The sequence below is a fragment of the Orcinus orca genome, chromosome 8 (genome assembly GCF_937001465.1).
Source record: "Orcinus orca chromosome 8, mOrcOrc1.1, whole genome shotgun sequence".
Classification (NCBI taxonomy): Eukaryota; Metazoa; Chordata; class Mammalia; order Artiodactyla; family Delphinidae; genus Orcinus; species Orcinus orca.
Genome location: NC_064566.1, coordinates 101,702,650 through 101,722,178, shown reverse-complemented (window position 1 = coordinate 101,722,178; position 19,529 = coordinate 101,702,650). Strand labels below are relative to the sequence as shown.

Sequence of the window (19,529 nt, the reverse complement as noted above, 5' to 3'; positions counted from 1 at the left end):
AATCTATAGAATAGTAAGTGGGTATTGAAGCTGAAGTTCTAAGGGTGATGGCTTGTTTCTAGAAATCTAGAGCCTCGGGCTTTAAAATGTGACGTTTAAGGCGCAGATCTGGGCTCATGCAAGCGAGGAGTTGGAAGAGAAAACTTCCCAGCGAGCCAAGATCTCTAAAGGGCCCCCACCTCAATGAAAGGGCCAACTACTTAAAAAGTAAAAGAAAAGCTGCCCTACTAAAGGAGACAAGATGTTTAGGAAACTTACCTGCCTCAACATCTGGCTCCGGAGGGGAGAAGAAAAAAAAAAAGACAAAAAACCCTGAAAATTTGTAATCACAGGCCAATCTCCATGCAGGTTTAGAATTCAGATTCATACTGCCTACATGATCCGGGAATTCAAACTGAAAAATCTATTTCAGCCAGTTTTGTATTCTTCACTGTTTACGCCAAATCGACTCCAGAAGAAATGAAAAATCTAAATAGATCTATAACTCTTTAAGATACAGAAATTGGAGTTTTAAATCCGCCCCACTCTCCCCCTTGCAAAACACGCTAGGTCCAACTGCATTTGCAGATTAGTCTACTAAACATTCAAGGAGCAATTAATTCCAAGCTTTAACTCATCAATGAATAGAAAAACGGGACCACTCCCCAATTATTTTAGAAAGCTGATATAACCTTGGTAACAGAGCCAGAAAAGGATAATACAAGAAAGGATAATTATGGGCCAATCTTACATATGGATATACATGTAAAATCATGAAGAAAATGTTAGCAATCTGAATCCTGCAATTTAAACAAAGGTAATAATACATCACGATCAAGATAAGTTTACCCCGGGAATATAAGACCAGCTTAACATTAGAAAATCTAATGTTATTCACTGAATTACCATTTAAAAGGGGGAAAAAAACATCATTTCAGTAGATGCGGAAATTTTAGAATATATTTCAAACCCATTCAACATAAGTAAAACTCATAATCAACTAGAAACAACAGGAAACTTACAGCTTGTTAAAAAATATGTACCAAACCCAAAACGTACAACAGATACCACGTATAATGGTGAAATGTCTGAAGCATTCCCTTTGAAATCATAATTTAGACAAAGTTGTCACTTTCAATATCTTAATGGTGGTCCTAGGCAGCAGAGAAAGATAAGTTTTTGTTTTGTCTTGCAAATTATATGATTGTCTTTATAGAAACCCAACAAAGTCTATAGTCTTATAGAATAAATAATTCAGTAGTTTGCTTATATTAAATCAATATGGGGGACTTCCCTGGTGGTCCAGTGGTTAAGACTCCACGCTCCCAATGCAACGGGCCCGGGGTTCAATCCCTGGTTGGGGAACTAGATCCCACATGCATGCCGCAACTAAGAGTTCGCATGCCGCAACTAAAAAAAAAAGATCCCGCATGCCGCAACTAACACCCGGTGCACGTAATGAGAAGCCCACGCACCGCAACGAAGAGCAGCCCTCACTCAGCGCAACTAGCGAAAGCCCGCGCGCAGCAACAAAGTCCCAACACAGCCAAAAACAAATAAATAAATTTATAAAAAAAAAAAAGACCCAGTGCAGCCAAAATGAATGAATGAATGAATGAATAAAAATATTTTTTTAAAAAAACCTTTTACAGTAGCAACAGAAAATATGACATACTAAGGAATAAATCTCATAAAAAATGTGACTGACCAATATGGAAAAGATTTATAAAGTTTTTATTGAAATACATTTAAAGACATGAATAAATGGAGACATGCCATTTTTATTAGGAGAAAGATTCAATATAATTAAAAAATCTATCCTTTCCAAATTAATCTCTCAACTCAATGTAAGTCCAATAAAAATATTAACTGGCCTTTTCCTGGAATCTGACAAACTGAATAAACAATTTACATGAAAGAGTAAAGGAACAGGAAGGGTGGAAGTGATTTTCATGATTAAGAGGAATGGGAAGAGCTGACTATTAAGTTATCCAGGTTTACTAACAACAACAGTACATAAGCCACGGTGCCACTGACACAGGGATACATCAACAAAGGGAGGAGGCTGGAGAACCCAGGAGCAGACCCTCACGTATGACAACGTATAACAGCAGTGACATCACAATCAGTGGGGAAAGGATGGACTAGTCAGTAAATAATGGCTATTCAAATGAAAAAAAAAAAAGTATCTCTAACTTATAAACCAAGAGCTACAAAAACAAACCCAAACAAAACATCCAGGTGGATTAAAGACCTAAATGTGAAATACTTCCAGAAGAAACTACAGGAGTAGGGAAGATTTCCTAAAGAAGACACAAAAAGCACAGACTACAAAGTAATAGATAAAAGTTTTCACATTAAAAAATAAAGCTTCTGTTCTTTAAAAGATACTGTTATATGGTGGTCATTTTTTTTTAAACTTCTAATAATTTAGAGAGACATACTTAAATATTTAGAATAAAATAATACCTGCGATGTGCTTCAAAATGATCTTCGGTTGACTAATGGGTAAGGTTATTATTAATAAAAGCTTATCTCTGAGTTGGTAATTGTTGAAAGTGGGTGATAGGTATATGGGGGTTCATCAAACTTCCTTCTTCCTTTTAGTGTATGATATATATATTTTTTAATAAAAAAAGTCAAAAGGAAAAAAAGAATATTATGACAATGGGATACCAGTGTTCATCCACCAGCTTATTAAACACTTAAAAAACTGATAAGTCTAGGGAATTTCTTGGCAGTCCAGTGGTTAGGACTCGGTGCTCTCACTGCCGGGGCCCGGGTTGAATCCCTGGTCAGGGAACTAAGATCGCACAAGCCGTGCAGCGTGGCAAAAAAATAAAATTTAAAAAATCTGATAATTCTAAATGTTAGCAAGAACATGCAAAAGTGGCAACTCTTATGCACAAATGGCAGGAACATAAATTGCACAACCAATCTGGAAGAAAATTTGGTATCTTCTACCAGAACTGAAGGTGCGCACGCTTCACTACCCAGCTGTTCTCCATCTAGGTTAAATCCTAGAAAATCTTGCTCTTGGAAACATACACAAGAATAAAAATGCTCACAGGCTCATTGTTTTCAACAGCAAAAAAACTGGAAACAACCAAATGTCCACTTGTAAAAACATGTGCGACTGAATAGTGGTATATTTACATAACGGAATGAAAGTGAATTTACTGCAGCTCCATGAATCAATATGGACACATCTTACAAACATGGCAAAAAAAAAAAAAAAAAAAGAGGAATTTGCAGAATATAACACCATTTATGTAAAGTGTAAAACCATGTAAAAGTTAATATATTGTCAGGGATGCATACATATGTAATAAATTTCTAGAGAAAAGCTAAGAATGATAAATTCAAAATTCAGAATAGTGGTTACTTCTGGTGGGAGTAGGGAAGAGAATGTAAGGGCACAAAGGGAGCAACATGGGGATTGTGAGGTTTGGCTTCTAAGCTGGGTGTTGAGTACGTGAGTGTACACTGCATTATTCTTTAGTCCTTTTGTATGTAATAAGATAATTTGTAATTAAAAATAAAATTTTTTCACAATATATACAAATAGAGAATCATGTACAGTTAAAACTAATATGTTATATGTCAATTATATCTCAATTTAATATATATATATATATATACATTTTTTTCAGTAAAAGGAGGAGATGTGGTGGGGGAAGAGGGAGGAGAGACACAAAAGTACACATCAGGGGAATCATAAATTCATTGCAGTTCAACAACCAAGTTTTACTAAGAACGGATGAATGAAACTCTGCCTGTCCTACAAGGTAGACCATCGATCTGCCAGAAGAAATACACTGATTCCTCTGAGTGCAGAGGTGAAGGAACTACTGTAAAAGCAGGAGTTCTAGCCAGATGCCTGATGAGGCCCCCATATATCAGAGCATTGGTGGGTGGGCTTTTGATCCCAGCTAAAGGGTCTGAGCTTTCCTCCTCTTTACCCCACCTGCTCCCTCCCCTCTTCTGTCCCCTCTTCAGACTCATTTCTAGGTGTGAGTCTTTAATGACAGGCGTGCAGTGAAAACAAATACAGGACAGTATTTGTCCTGTAGACGTGCTGAGGGCATCTTCCATGCAGCTTTCGGAAGTGAACGACTCACTGGGAGACGCCGGCAAGAGTGTGAGTGTGAAAGACGCTATACCTGTTGTTCTCTCCTGACACCTGTTCAGGGCTTCCGCAGGCAACTGGGAAAACCCCCCAGCTGAGGCGCGCAGTCCAGGCTTCCAGCTCCTTACTCAGGTGAGCCACCTCTTCAGGAGGAAGGCACCTAGACACCAGTGCCCGATTCCAGGGGAAGAAGACATGGGCACGATGTGCCAGGCTTCACGTCCAGTCACGCAGGAGGCAGCGTGTGGGTGATGTCTTGGTATCACGCTTCCTTCCACCTCCACTTTCTGGCTTCCCCAGGCCTTCTTGGGGGAGTCCCCAGCTCCCTCACAGCCTTCCTGGGGGAGTCCCCAGCTTCCCCAGGCCTTCCTGGGGGAGTCCCCAGCTTCCCCGGGACCTTCCTGGGAGCCCATGGTTATGGAGGCCACAGACAATCTGATCCCAGGGTCACATACAAAGTGCTGCAAACTTACTCCTCACAACTTGGCACATGTATGGAACCCAGGGTCCTAGGCCCTCTCACTCCATTTCCAGCTTTGCTCCAACTGTCTGCATCCGTGTTGATGTGAGAAGTGTCAGCTGAGGGTCTGCAGATCTGAAAGGGACGAAAGAGAATCACATGGCTCGTCACCCTCCTCAAATCCCAGCATCTCTGTTTCCCCCATATGTCCCTGTCTTCGCTACCTTTTAATCTATTTTACTTCTAAACCCACTGTAATACAACGCCCCTCCCTGGATACGCTTATGGTAGGCAATTCTTTCCTATTATTTTGTACCTGTTTGCGTTACTAAACCAGGGTCCCTCCTGGCATTTTCCCAGCTCTTGGTGGCCATCTCCAACCTGACCTCAGTGAGGGAAACCTAATACTATTAATACTAATAATGATAATAGTGACTTATATTTATTGAGGACTTGATAACGCGCTAGGCCCGGCCTGTCACAAGTACTTTACATGTGCCAGGCCACGTTCTGAATTTACTTAGTGTACATACTTATTTAGGTATATAGTTTCATTCTCATTTAACCAGTGAGAAAACCCAGGCACAGAGCAGTTAAGTAGCTTGTCCAAGTGACACAGTTATTTTCCCAGAGCCTGCATTCTGAACTACAGGCAGACCTCAGAAATACTGCAGGTTCAGTTCGAAACCACCACGATAAAGCAAATATTGCAATAAAATGAGTCACACAAATTTTTTGGCTTCCCAGTGCATATAAAAGTTGTGTATACACTTTTTTGTAGTCTATTAAGTGTGTAATAGCATTATGTTTTTAAAAACAATGTACGTGCCTTCACAGAGAACTATATTCAATATCCTATGATAAACCATAATGGAAAAGAATATAAAAAAAGAATGTGTATATCTATATCTGAATCACTTTGCTGTGCAACAGAAATTGACACAACCTTGTAAATCAACTACAATTCAATAAAAAATTGATAAAAAATACAATGTACATGCCTTAATTTAAAAATGTTATTACTAAAAAAAAATGCTAATCATCATCTGACAACGCAGGGTTGCCACAAACCTATTTGTAAAAAAAAAAAAGCGCAGCATCTGCTAAGTGCTCTGAACTGAAGCCTGTAGTAGGCCACACTGGGTGTTTCCTAAAAGCCCAAGTAGAGCAGGCGCTATGGCTGAAGCCCCTTCCCCTTCTCCCTTCCCCGTAACTTACACCGCGTGACAGCCTCCTTGACTTGGCGAAAGCCACCGTCGGGACCCCAGCCGTTCACGAAGTACATGAATCGGAGCTCGGCGGGGTAGGCGGCTCTGCTGAGGCCTGACATCAGGGGGATGGTGCGGCCCTCCGCCCCGGGGGCCTCGCTCAGCGCCTGCAGCATCTGGTACCTGCACCACGGGTCCCGGAGGAAGCCCGGTGTGATGAGCAGCACGCGACAGTGGCTGTTGCTCAGCGCCTGGCACAGCTCGGACACTATGGCGCCGCCGGGGTCTGCGTCGCGAAGCTGCAAGAAGCAGCGCAGGCCGTCAGCGCTGCCCTCCAGGTAGGAGACCAGCTCCTGGGCGGCCGCCAGGTCCTCCTCGCTGTGGCACACGCACACATCATAGTCCTTGCTCCAGCGGCCGCTGCTGCTGCTACTGCTGCCGTGGGCGCCCGAGTGTGTCGGTGGCGGGGTGGGAGACGCCTCTGAGCTGGGGCCCAGGGGTGGGGGCCTGTCCGAGGAGCTCGGCTGTGAACCGTCACTGCGGGTGTTTTCTGGGGAGACGGGCGTCTTTGTGGGCTTTCTCGACAGGGCCTGCCTGAACCAGTCTGCGGGGAAGAAGCACTGCTGAGGCCTGGAGCTTTCAGCAGGGGTCTCCTGGCGACCCCCCAGAGAGGAGCCACCGCGGGGAGGAGGTCAGCCCATCTCCCCTGTCCACCTTCTTCTCACAACTGCTGCTCTGCTACTGTGTACATCCCTCAGGACTTGCCCCAAAGTCTCCCTTATCTTTAAAGGTTTCGGGAACACATAAAAACTCTGGCAGCTTTATAAGTCGGCAGGGATGTAATGCCGGCCTGTCTTACCATACTGCATATTCTGAAGGTGCCAAGAGAATAGATCTTAAAAGTTCTCATCCCAAGAAGAAAATCAATCTGTAACTATGTATGGTGATGGATGTTAACTAGACTTGTTGTAATGATTACTTCACAATGTATACGCATGTTGTATCATTATGCTGTACACCTGAAACTAATAGAATGTTGTATGTCAATTATACCTCAATAATTTTTTGTAAAGCTTTTGGTATAACAACAATATGAGGGGGAAAAAAAGGAAGAAAGGAAAGGAGGGAGGGAGGGAGGGAGGAAGGAAGGAAGGAAGAAAAGAACTCTGGCTGTTTCACAAGCCTGATTGGGAAAGATGGCTTTGCTCCACACCCTTCGATTGCTGGTACCCCCCTAGCCTATCCTAACCAGAACTTCCCACAAGCTGACTAGTCGACAATCCGTGAGTCAGGAAGTAGAGCTACGTTAAGCTGGTAAAGATCAATTAGGCCCCAAACCCACTTTCAGCATTGAGGGGAGGTGGATTTAGATTAAGGGGCTACCCACTATGGGAGGGAGAGAGCCAGGGATTGTCATCTGTTTGGCCCTGAGAAATCCTAGCTTGTTGCTAAATGGGTAAAATGGAAATGTGCAAAAGGACCACTCACTGCCCAGGGTACCTGAAGACCTTAGAGCTGAGTGATCCAGGGCCACACTTTGGAGTGGGGCACACAGATTTGATTGTGGACCTGCTACTTGCTTTCTATACGACCATAAGCAAGTCAGTCTATGTCTCCACTTCCTCTTCTGTAAAATGGGTTCATTTTAGTTGTTGTTGAAGATCAGCGGAGATAATGCAGTGTCTGGCATATTGTGAGTCCTCCAAATGGTTTCAGCTCAGCTTCCCCATTTTGACCGGGACAGAGAGTGTGGTGTCCTGGAGGTTGATTTGTTTTTTTCTCTCTCCTTGGCTCCTACCTCTGAATGGTTCAGGGCGATTTAGTTAAAAAGAGACACCCTTTTAAGCACTCAGCACAGTGGTTTCCAGGCTGGGAAGACTAGCTGAGCACACTTGGGAAACCTGTGAGCCAAAAGGACTGAAGGCTCCCTGATGCACGCCCCCTCACTCCCCACAGAGCCTGTGGGCACTGAAGTCAAAGCAGGACCCCCCCACGCCCACCCCGTCAGCCTCCCTGCATCTCTCCAGGGCCTGTGTTTGGGGGCCAGGTAGCCTCCAGGAATTAGGAGTCTGTGTCCACTCACCAGCCATTTTGCCCAGAGGCTTCTTGGACCTGGAACAAGGAGCTGGCATGGAGGTTGATGATGCCATAGTGGTGGGCTCCAAACTAACCCCATGAGATCAGGCATTGGTAAAGTGGGAGAAGGGAGGGGACCCAGTCTTGACCTCATCCAACATCCATCCTACAAGAGACAGACAGAAAGGATCACAAAAGCTGTACTTAACCTTACTCCCAGTCCCAGTGGGTGGGCTCTGGCATTTCTTTCTCCCTTGGTGCCTGACAGAGGCTCAGTCTCTCAATCGGTCCCTCATCCCTTAGGGGATTAGGGACAGACACCACTGGGATCAGGTTGCTAGCTGAACCCCGATCTGTGCAGCCGTCAGACTTACAGGGTATGAGCTCAGCATGACCAGCAGAGTGACTGTTCTCTGCGCCACCTGGCCAGGGTTGCATTCGGGATCTGGGGAAGGGCGGCTGGCAGGCAGCTCGTTGTAAGAACTTCCTGTGTAAATGCTGAAATCAGAGAAGAAGGTCTGTTACTATTTGGACAAATAATTATGTATCAAGGTAGACAGATGTTGAGCAGTAGAGAGAGAGCACGTGTAAGAAACCTTGGGGGAGTTTTCCTCCAGGTCTGCCTTCCCCTGAATAACTCCCTCCCTCCATCCACCCACCCAATCTCCCTCCACTCCCTCCCTCCCTTCCTCTCTCCCTCCCTCCCTCAGCTGTACATAGTGGTAAAGGCTGCAGACTCTGGTCCTAGATCTCATCTCTTATGAACTGTAGCCTCTGGTAAACTACTTTACTCTTGCTAAACTTTAGCATTTTTGGTTTTTTTAATTTATTTTATTTATTTATTTTTGGCTGCATTGGGTGCTTGTTGCTTGCTGCACGTGGGCTTTCTCTAGTTGTGGTGAGCGGGGGCTACTCTTTGTTGCAGTGCACGGGCTTTTCTTCGCGGTGGCTTCTCTTGTTGCTGAGCACGGGCTCTAGGGCGTGTGGGCTTCAGTAGTTGTAGCACGCGGGCTCAGTAGTTGTGGCTCGTGGGCTCTAGAGCGCAGGCTCAGTAGTTGTGGCACAGGGGCTTAGTTGCTCCGCGGCATGTGGGATCTTCCCAGACCAGGGCTCGAACTCGTGTCCCCTGCATTGGCAGGCGGATTCTTAACCACTGCGCCCCAGGGAAACCCTAAACTTTAGCTTTTCCATCTGTGAAATGGAAATAATACTACAGCCTGCTCAGCATTACTGTGAAGACTACATGAGATGATTTATGTAAAATGCATGGCTTAGAAAATAGTGTGGGTTAGTATGTATTTAAAATAATCTAGCTATTGGAGGGATCTATTCAATGTTATTCCAAATTCTGGAAGGTTTTTGGTTTGGTTTTCTTTTTTTGGTGGGGGTGGGGAGAGAAGGGATTGTCAAACGGCATCTAAATTTATATGGAAATGCAAAGGACCATTAGACGGGCAAGCAAAACGCCATGGCCATGTTCTCTTCCCACCACAATGACCTGATGTCCCTGATGGTGGAGGCTCTTTCTGCCTAGGTTTCTGGGAGGACATTGTGTGGAGCAGAGCCCACCCTGGTCCAAGATGGAGCCACTGTGTTCTAGTGGCTTCTGAAGATGAAGGGCTGGTGGAGAACTTGGTTCTAGAGCAAGGACTGCTTTCTCACTATTTGATGGATCTACAGAGGTCAAAACAACCCCCTCCCACATCCGGGAACTCACAGAGAAAACGGCTTGTCTGAATAGACGCGCTGAGATAAGAGTTTTCGAAATTTAAAGAATGTCCTTCAATGTTGGACAAAAATGCTTCATTCTGCTAAATGCTGAACACCCTTATGCCAAGCTGATGAAGAGAAGACAAGAGATACTGATGATTCATGAAAATATATCAAAGTTCAAAAAAAAGGAGAACTTCAACTGCAGCAGTAGTGGGTGCAGGGGTGCGGGAGCAGAAGCAGGAGTGAGACGGACTCGGGACAAGAAGCACATTTGAAAGAGCAAAGCAGAGAGCTGCTAAGCGAGCCAAAAAGACGTGAAAAGGGGAACATTAACAAGGACATGCGTTTCTTTTCCTACCTAATATTCTTTGGATTTCAGCCCCTAAGTGGTGAGATTGAGGCAGTGCCTGGTTAACCACTGTTAGGTTTTGAAATCCTTTTCCTGGTCAGGAGTCGCTGTTTCTTGACATCTTCATTTCAACCATTCAAGATGTCCTTCCCCTCCCCACCCCGCCCCCAGCAGTAGACACAATGTTACTTGCTTTTTATATTATTTAAATCTTTTTTTCAATTGTGTTCTAATTTGAAAATTCATCATTTGGCCTTGATACACTTAAAAACTGGAGAATCATTTGATATTTTTAATGACAGCCTAAAGGTTCAAAATTAACATAACACTTAACAGATGTAGATAGATCTAAGTTTCAGTTTCTCATTTTATCAAATGACGTGCCCTTTTGGCGATACATGCTGATTTGGGGTAGCTGCCATTTTTCATTGCTTGTTGAAGAAGAAATCCAATTGCCCAACAGCCACTGGAAGTGGATTGGTATAAGCCCTAGTGACTGATGTTATGGAAAAGTTCAAACACAGGAAATAGCATCTTTGACAAAGGATAATTGAGTAAGAATGCAGACCAGTTCCATTAACTGTATACACGGTCTACTTCCTAGAGTCTAAACCATACTGCATTTTCCTTGTTACTTTTTCAGTTCTGTACAGCTGAGGCTGTGGAGCCATCACATTCAAATACGATTAATCTTTACAAGATTTAATAACAGTCTATATCGAGATATGGTCGAGATATGGGAGACATAGTTGTCAGGCAGGTGAGAAGATAATGAACCCAAATCTCCAACTGGAAGCTCTCATCCCTCACTCTGTCTATTCTCTGATTTGTTATGTAGTCACTTTTCCCTGTGCTTTGAAGACATTCGTCCAGTAGAATGATATAGACCTAAATACCTACTTTGTAGATAATTACAAAGACTTGATAGAAGATTAGTAAAGAGCTTCTTCAAAAGAAAAAGAGGGCTTCCCTGGTGGCGCAGTGGTTGAGAGTCCGCCTGCCAATGCAGGGGACATGGGTTCGTGCCCCAGTCTGGGAAGATCCCACATGCCACAGAGCGGCTGGGCCCGTGAGCCATGGCTGCTGAGCCTGCGCATCCGGAGCCTGTGCTCCGCAACGGGAGAGGCTACAACAGTGAGGGGCCCATGTACTGAAAAAAAAAAAATAGAAAAAGCAGTAGCCTGTTACCATCAGTGTTTTTAGAATGCTTTTTCAATATTACATGAAGGAACTTAATATGTGAGGTAAATACTGTAAAGTTTCACTGTATAAAATCCAAAGTGTATTAAGTATTATTCAATATCTAACTGGTCTCCAATATCTATTATATAGGGAATGTTCTGAAACCTATGAAGGCGTATGATTATGTATCTTATATAATTCGTATCCCATTTCTGTTAAGCTGGAATCACTGTCCGTGGTGACAGCACAGTGGTCCCCAAAGACACACACATCCTAATCCTCAGAACCAGTGAAAATAAGCTACCTTACTTGGCAGAAGCTGACTTTGCAGATGTGATTAAGGGTCTGGAGATGGGAAGATTAGCCTGGATTATCCAGGTGGGCCAAATGTAATCCCAAAGGTCTTAGAAAAGGAAGACAGGAGGGTCAGAGTGAGAGAAGAGATGTGACAACAGAAGCAGAGGTGGGTGTAGCGTGGGGCTGTGAGCAAGGAAGGTGGCAGCCTCTAGAAGGCGGAAAAGGCAAGGACCTGGATTCCTCCCTAGAGCCTCCAGAAGGAATGCAGCCCCGCTGATCCACTTCAGACTGTGACTGCCACAACTATAAGATAATCAATGTGTGTGGTATGAATCCACTACGCTTGTGGTACTTTATTACAGAAGCAATAGGAAACTACTACACCATGTTTGATTGTATGTGAGGCTAATGAATGGGGAAAGCATTGAATCTGAGTGCTAAAAACTGGTCTGCTTGGGACTTCCCTGGCGGTCCAGCAGTTGAGGCTCTGCGCTTCCATTGCAGGGCGGGGCGCAGATTCCATCCCAGGTTGGGGAACTAAGATCCCTGCATGTCATGTGGTGCGGCCAGAAAGTAAACAAAAACCGGGTCTGCTTAAAGATTTAAATTGTTTGAGGGAGTTTTTCACTTCTTTGATGGATAAATTAGTATCTACTCTTCATGTGATTTTTGACTTTAAGAACACCGGTTTCAAAGGCTCCAACACTGGCTTCTCAAACATTTGCTGAAACGCTTGTCAGGGAGGATGCGTTAGAACTTGCAGGACAATGTCTGTAAAAGTGCTGCAATTAATTGTTAATAGCTAGAGAGGCACAATACAGTGTTTCTGAGGAGTTACGGACTGTGGTGGACAGACCCTAAGGTAGTCCCGTGTTCATACCTGTGAGTGTTGGGCAGGACCCATGACTTCTTACCAATAGAATATGGCAAAGGTTGTAGTATGTCACTCACATGATTGTGTTATTCTGTAGGGTGTGTGTGTTTGCATATGTATATAAATGTATATACACATCATATATACAGTAACAATTGTGTGTGTGTATATGTGTATATACATACAATTCATACATATGGTATGTATATTTGTTATATAAGATGTGTATAGGGCTTCCCTGGTGGCGCAGTGGTTGAGAGTCTGCCTGCCGATGCGGGGGACGCAGGTTCGTGCCCCGGTCCGGGAGGATCCCACATGCTGCGGAGCGGCTGGGCCCGTGAGCCATGGCCGCTGAGCCTGCGCGTCCGGAGCCTGCGCTCTGCAACGGGAGAGGCCACAACAGTGAGAGGCCCGCGTACCGCAAAAAAAAAAAAAAAAAAAAAAGATGTGTATATATAAATATAACATATAAATGAATATTATGTACATATGTATGTATGTGCATGGGTGTAGGTGTGGGTGTAAAAATTCATCTTAGCAGACTGGAGAGAGACTCCCTTGCTGACTTGGAAGAATTTCCCATGTCATGAGAGGGCAAAGTGTCAAGGAACTTCAGGCAGCCTCAAGAAGCCAAGAGTGGTGTCCAGCTGATGGCCAGCAAGAAAGCAGACCTCAGTCCTACAACTTCAAGGAGGTGAATTCTGCCAACAAACAACAACCTGAGGGGGCTTAGTAGAGGGTCTTTCCCCATTTGCATCTGTGATGGCACTACAGCCCTAGCTAACACCTGGACTGCGGCCGGGTGAGACTCCAGCGGAAGACTCAGACAAGCCTTTCACGGGCCCTTGACCCACAGAAACTATGAGATAACAAATAGGTGTTGGTTTAAGTTGCTAAATTTGTAGTATTTGTCATGCAGCACAGAGAATGAATACAGGGACCAAACAAAATGATGGGTTAGAATGCCAGTTCCCGGGCCCCATCCCAAATCTACTGAATCAAATCTCTGGGTGTAAGGCTTGGGAATGTGATTTTTAAACAAGTACCCCAGGAATTCCCTGGCGGTCCACTGGTTAGGACTCAGCTGTCTCACTGCCGGGGCCCTGGGTTTGATCCCTGGTTGGGGAACTAAGATCCTACAAGCCGTGCAGTGTGTCACAAAAAACAAAAACAAAAAAACCCCCCAAAAAGCACAAAAGCCACAAAACAAAAAACAAGTACCCCAGGATTCTGACGTAACTAAGGATTGATCTAGTGGGCTGCAGCCATGGCTCCTAAACTAAGCTGTATTATCATTATCACCTAGAGGGCTTTTAAAAGTATAGCTGCCCCGTAAATTCTTATTCAATAGTTCAGAAGTAGGGCCCCCAAATCTGTATTTTTTAAGAGCTCTCCAGGTAACTCTGACACAAGGAACCACTCGTCTCGATTTATATAAGCAGTGGAATAATTGAAAATTGCCTGGCAAATCTTGGGATTTGATTTTGTGAAATAAATTTCAAACTACTAATTTTGCTATAAAGTCAGATTTAAGATGGGACTCTAGCAGGCAGAAAACTGAAGTCTTATAACCTGTATTAAAGTAAACCATTGTGCTGAAGTTTTGCTAAATATCTAACAAAGTACATATGCTTTCAGCACTACATTTTGTAAATTCTGAAGACGTTTAAACATGTCAAAAATTTCAAATATATGTGTGAGTGTGTGTGTGTATATAAAAGCACCCACTACTTTATTTTTATTTAATATTTTGGCCGTGAGGCTTGCAGGATCTCAGTCCCCGGACCAGGGATCACACCCCGGTCACGGCAGTGACAGCGCTGAATCTTAACCACTAGGCCACTAGGGAACTCCCTCAATTTAATTATATATCAAAAGTATTGTTACTTTGGTTGTTAAAATCTAAAACCTTAGCTGTATTTTAGTCACATAGGAATATATCTTACTGACCAAACACGGAATGTGAAGCATTTTAATTAGTGTTGCTGCATTTTGCAAAATGTAGCAAATTGGTCTTTGGAAAACAGTTCCTTAGTTTTAGAAAACTGCCTTAGTTTTGAAACTATGCCACATGCGTACTAAAGGTCATTTTAAACTGAAATGGTGTGAACTTATTTTGTATTTACTTTGCTGTAGGTCTCAAGTAAATACGCAGGCATTGAATGTAATATAGATTGTGCCAGCAGTGAATTTAATGACGGATACAGTTTACAAATTATGCCTTTATACATTAGTTCCCTTTTGAGCTTACAAAATGACTGCTCTTTATATATTTTTGAAAAAGGCTTTGGGGGGGCAGTTAGATTTAAAAAAAAACTAAGATTTTTAAAGAGGAACTTTAAGAGGACTTCCACTACCAGAATAATAAAAACTTACTATAAAGCAACAGTAGGTTTAAGATCCTAGTGGGATATTCGCATGGAGACACATGCCAAGCCATATGTTTAAAATGAGTCTGGAGTTGGAAGAAGGCGGCAGGGCCAGAATTATAGATGCGGTAGTCGTCAGCCTGTATGTGACAATTCAAATCATCTGGGGAAAGTGTAGCATGGAAAGAGACAAAGCATTAAGGAATACCTACAGTTAAAAGACGGAGAGGAGCAAGTTTTACAAGCAGACACATCAGGAGAACGCAATGTTATGATAGGCAAGGAAAGAGAGTTTTGAAAATGAGATGGTGTTTACAATGGTGTTGGTGAAAAATGTCAAATGGCCAGTGAGGATTAAGAAGAAGCATTTGAATTAGAAAATTAGGAGATGACCAACTGCCTACACAAAACCCCACTTTCATTTAGAACAGAAACTAGATTATGAGGAACAAATGATATGCCTGCCAGAAAATGAAGACAGTAATTATACACTTTTAAAGTTTTGCCTGTGAAGTGAAGGGAAGATGTAACATCATAGTATAAATAGAAAACAAGATTTACTGGTTTTTTTCTTTTTCAGGAGATTTGAGTATGTTTATAACACTTTTAACTAAATAGGCTGACTACAAAATAGGTTGACTATCACACGTAATTACTTATTGAAATACCATCCCAAGTTAAAGCGCAATGATTACGTCACATGCTTAAAAATTTAACAGAAGACTGGCATTATTTTCCAAAGAATCATGTCAGAGAACATGAATTGTAGGAACTGATTCATGAATAGTTGTCTTATTAGAGCAAATGAATCAGCAATGTTTAGCTTTAAGAGTCTGTTCCCTAACTTTTTATAATATCTTCATCTTTCATTAGCAAATACTTCATTAATATCTACTTCTGTTCATATTTAACCATAACCAGACAGAAAGTCTTAGTAATGTCTGGGGACCAAAGAAAGATGAAAATTTGCAACCTGTATCTTCCTAACAGAGAATAATTTCAAATAACTTAAAAGCATGTTGTTCAGAAGTATTTACCAGAAGGAAATAGTAGTAACTCTAGGCTATACAAGTCTATATTCTTATTGGAATACCTGCGTTATTACTGCTATTTGTGCTATTTTAAAGCCAGAAATTTTATTATTTTCACTGGGCCTTTCTTCTTTGTTAAAATCTACCTTCAACTTGGTTTCTTAGTAAGGACAGTGAAAGGCAATCTCCTGAGAGAGAGAAGATATTTTAAAAATACATATCCAATATGTCTCATATCCAGAATATTTAAGAACTCTTACAAACTGGTAAGAAAAAGAGAGACAACCTATTGGAAAAATGGGCACAAGAACTGAACAGACACTTCACAAAAGGATATCCAAAGGCCCAACAGATGTATGAAAAGATGCACAGTTCATTAGTCGCCAGAGGAATGCAGATTAAAACCTCAGTGCAACCCCACCTCCCACTCACTCAGCAGAATGGCTACAATGAAGAAGACAGACAATATCAAGTATTGGTAAGCATGTGGAGAGACAGAACTCATATACTGCCTGTGGGAGTGCAAATTGGTAGGAGGACTTTGAAAAACTGTCTGGCGCTATATTCCGCTTCTAGGAATGTACCCAACAGCAGTGCTAACATATGCTCACCAAAACACAAACATAAGAACGCCTCAGCAGCACTATTTACAATAACCCCAAACTGGAAACAACCATACCCATCAATCCTAGTATCCGGTAGAATGTAGAAATAGTGGTCTATCCATACAGTGAAAAATTACACATCAATGAGAATACATGAACGAGTGCTAAATGCAACGGGGTTCAATCTATATATTGAATATAAAACACCGTACACAAAAGTACATAAGTAGGATCCCAAGTGTCCAAAATTCAAAGCCAAATAAAACTATTTTATGATGTTAGAAACCAGGATAGCAGTTACCCATGTGTGAAAGTAGTGACTGGAAGTGGGCATAAGAGGGCATCCGAGGAGTTCCCTGGTGGCCTAGGGGTTAGGATTCCAGGCTTTCACTACTGGGTGCCAGGGTTCAATCCCTGGTCAGGGCCTGAGATCCCACGAGCTGTTTGGTGCGGTCAAAAAAACTCTGGAGTGCGAGTAATGTTTTATTTATTCTGGGTGCGGGCTGCACAGGAATGTCACAGGAATGTGACACTGGGAAAGCTGTACACTTAAGATCTGTGCACTTTTCTGTGTGTGGGTTGTATTTCAATTTTTAAAAAAGGTTTTAAAAATAACTAGATGTGACTTCCTCTGACAATGGGTCATTCCTGACCCTCCGTGGCCCCTGGGTTAGATGCATCAGCTTGGGGAGTGTGTACTCCATCCTCCCCTCTCTTAGCTGCACTTGTCAGGGTGTGTGTGGTTCCTAGTGCCCCCAGGAAGAGGACGAGGGCTGACTCTGTCCTGTTCAGTGCTGTCACACGATGCCCAGCCCATCGTAGAGGTTCGTGAAATGACTGTGGAAGGGATGGCTCCGTAGGCCTGTAACCCTAAGTAAAGCCCTGTTCTTGCTGAAACACTGTCACAAAGGCCATCAGAAGAGCAGAGGGAGAGGCTGCGACAGAGCAGAGAAGGACGCGAGAGCCTGGAAGAAAAAGAATCTACAGTTCAAGACCGAAGCCACCTGAACCAGGCAGGCTCCTCAAGCTCAAGGAGGGCTCCCTGCACGAACTTCTTGGCGACAGAGAAGGTGACAGCTCTCTCTGGGGGCCTTTTCACCCGTTTCCGCGTTGTGGGTGCTACGAGCGGCCAGGTGAAGGGGCGCAGAGGGGACGGCGGTGAACCGGCCGGAGGTGCCGCAGGGAGGGGGCAAATCCGGGACCGATGACCGGGGACCGGGGACCGGGCCGCTAACGGGGCCGAACGCAGGGGTCCACTGCCCGCGGGAGTCCTGCCGGCCCAGCCGCCTGCCCGCCCCGCCCGCTCGCCTGCCCGCCCCGCCCGCTCGCCTGCTCGCCCCTTCCGCGGGGCCCCGCCGCTCCCGCTCCCGCCCGCGCCTCCCCGAGCGCTCACCTGCGCCGGGGTGCGCGGGGCGCTACCTCGGTGCGGCCGGTGCGGGGCACGGGCTCCGAAGCCCGGCGGGCCGCTCGCCCACGGGAAGTGCAGCCGGCCGCCCGCTGCCCCGGAAGCGCCGAGAGTCCCGGCCCGCGGCTCCTCCTCCGACCGCCGCTCCCACGCCCCAAGCCCGACCCGAGGGGGCGGCGGCCGGGCCCTCCGCGCCCGCTCCCCCGGGCTCGCAGGGAGGTTCGTGGGCATCTGCGCAGCTAAGGACCGGGCGGAAGCTTGGAGATAAGTCTTTCCTCCCGAGTTCCCCAAAACCCACCAGGAGAACCTGCAGCCTCGGCTGTGTTCTCTGTCGCGGACACAGAAAGAAACTCCTTACTTCATTCATGGAGTCTTCTCGACGCCTTGCCAGGGAAGCGTTTATACCTTTTTTCTTTTTAGGCAAGTGAGGAAGATGATGCCGGACTTTCCCAATGGCCACACACAGTCAGTGGTGAGGCGGAGAGGCCGGCGGCCTTGGCAGCCGTGAGGGCAGCCCCCGGGGCCGGGGCGCCTGGCACGCTCCCCTGAAGTTCATGGCCCAGCGGGTACGGCTCCGCGGGCACTAACGCCTGGCCGAGTGTGACGGGCAAACGGTGGCGAGGCCTGGCTTAGAGTGAAGGGACTTCTTAGCGTCCTCGGGATGTTGATGAGCGGCGTGAAGCACCCAGGCGGGGATACAGCACCTGGCATTTCCCAAGCTTGTTTCACCCCAGAGGGAATGTCAGTATCTTCCTGAGCAGTGTTCCTCGCATGCCGGTTTGGGAAACACGCCTACTGCTGTGCAGGTGAAATGCTGGAGCGTGGAGGTGGTTTAATAGGGCCGATCTGAGATTCATGATCTCCCTTTCAATCTGATTTCCTGCTTTTCTCACCAGCCAGCGAAAAGGAATTAGTGCTACTCCTGGGAGGGAGTGTGGTGTAAGGCCATACCGGGGGAGCTCAGGAGTCAGATGGCTGGGGTTCATATCCAGGGCTCATCACGTTAGAGGTGAGACCTTGGGGAAGTGCGGGGCTTGTCGAGGTTCACTTTCGTCATGGAAATGATATCTGGTTCCTAGTGTTGTGGGAAGGAGTAGATGAGATAAAGCCTGTCAGACAGCTAGCCTAGTGCCCAGGTGCTCAGAGTAAAAGGGTTCCTTTTACTCTGCATGGGGTATACCTCCATTTTCCCTGCCCTGTGCCTGTGCTCTGAGGTCCCCTCCACCCAAGGTGTCCTCTTTTCCCAACTCTGCTCTTCAAAAACCCCCGTCTTCTGACAAGGGTCATTTTTGCAGCTTATGCAGAACTTTTCTTAACCCTGCCCTTCCCACCTTCTTCGCTGAGATCCCCTCTAGGACCTTAAGGTATTTGGAACTTGTGCTCAAGCAGCTTACCTCTGTTACAGTGAAAATTCCCTGAGGCCAGGGATCGATCTGGCTCCAGTGGAAGCAAAGAGGAACTCAGGTAAACACACTGAGAGCCAAGGATAGGACAAGCATAGGACAGCCAAGCTCAGTGCTGGGGCAAAGGTGAAGGCTAGGTCCCAGTGTCCCTCGCACAGGGAAGACAGGTGCAAGGGTAAGTGCTGTCCTGTAGCCTGAATAAAGCCCTGTGGGAGTGCAGAGGGTTCATTACCGCCTTCCTAACAAGCGCAGCATTTGTTGTCCTGGAGGAAGCAGCTTCTGGGGGAGGAGCCAGATGAAGGCCTTTTCCCTCCGGACCAGTAGATAGGGGCATCTGTGCTGAAGGAAGGGTGAGTGGATACTGGGCACCAAAGGAGGCTGCCTTACAGGGTTAACACGGACGCTGGGTTTAGCCAGCTTCCCTGGCCCCTGGCCCCTGGCAAGTTTCC

The 19,529-nt window shown here is 45.2% G+C and overlaps 1 protein-coding gene across 4 annotated transcripts; it reads right to left on the bottom strand.

Moving 5' to 3' along the window:
- Positions 1-1,696: 1,696 nt before the first annotated feature.
- Positions 1,697-18,428, bottom strand: TIRAP (TIR domain containing adaptor protein). Of its 4 annotated transcripts, none has more exons than XM_049712830.1 (6): positions 17,666-17,786; positions 12,462-12,646; positions 8,227-8,339; positions 7,860-8,018; positions 5,787-6,380; positions 1,697-4,703 (listed from the first exon to the last, which is right to left on the bottom strand). In XM_049712830.1, the coding sequence occupies exons 4-6, from the start codon at positions 7,924-7,926 to the stop codon at positions 4,684-4,686; spliced, it is 681 nt and encodes a 226-aa protein (XP_049568787.1). In that variant the 5' UTR covers positions 7,927-8,018; positions 8,227-8,339; positions 12,462-12,646; positions 17,666-17,786; the 3' UTR covers positions 1,697-4,683. The 4 variants fall into 4 exon arrangements, with proteins under 4 accessions (XP_049568787.1, XP_049568786.1, XP_033262844.2 ...); XM_049712829.1 differs by lacking the exon at positions 12,462-12,646 and adding an exon at positions 9,570-9,690 and having other exon boundaries at positions 8,227-8,350; positions 17,666-17,783; XM_033406953.2 differs by lacking the exons at positions 12,462-12,646; positions 17,666-17,786 and adding an exon at positions 17,976-18,428 and having other exon boundaries at positions 8,227-8,350.
- Between the last annotated feature and the right edge of the window lie 1,101 nt (positions 18,429-19,529).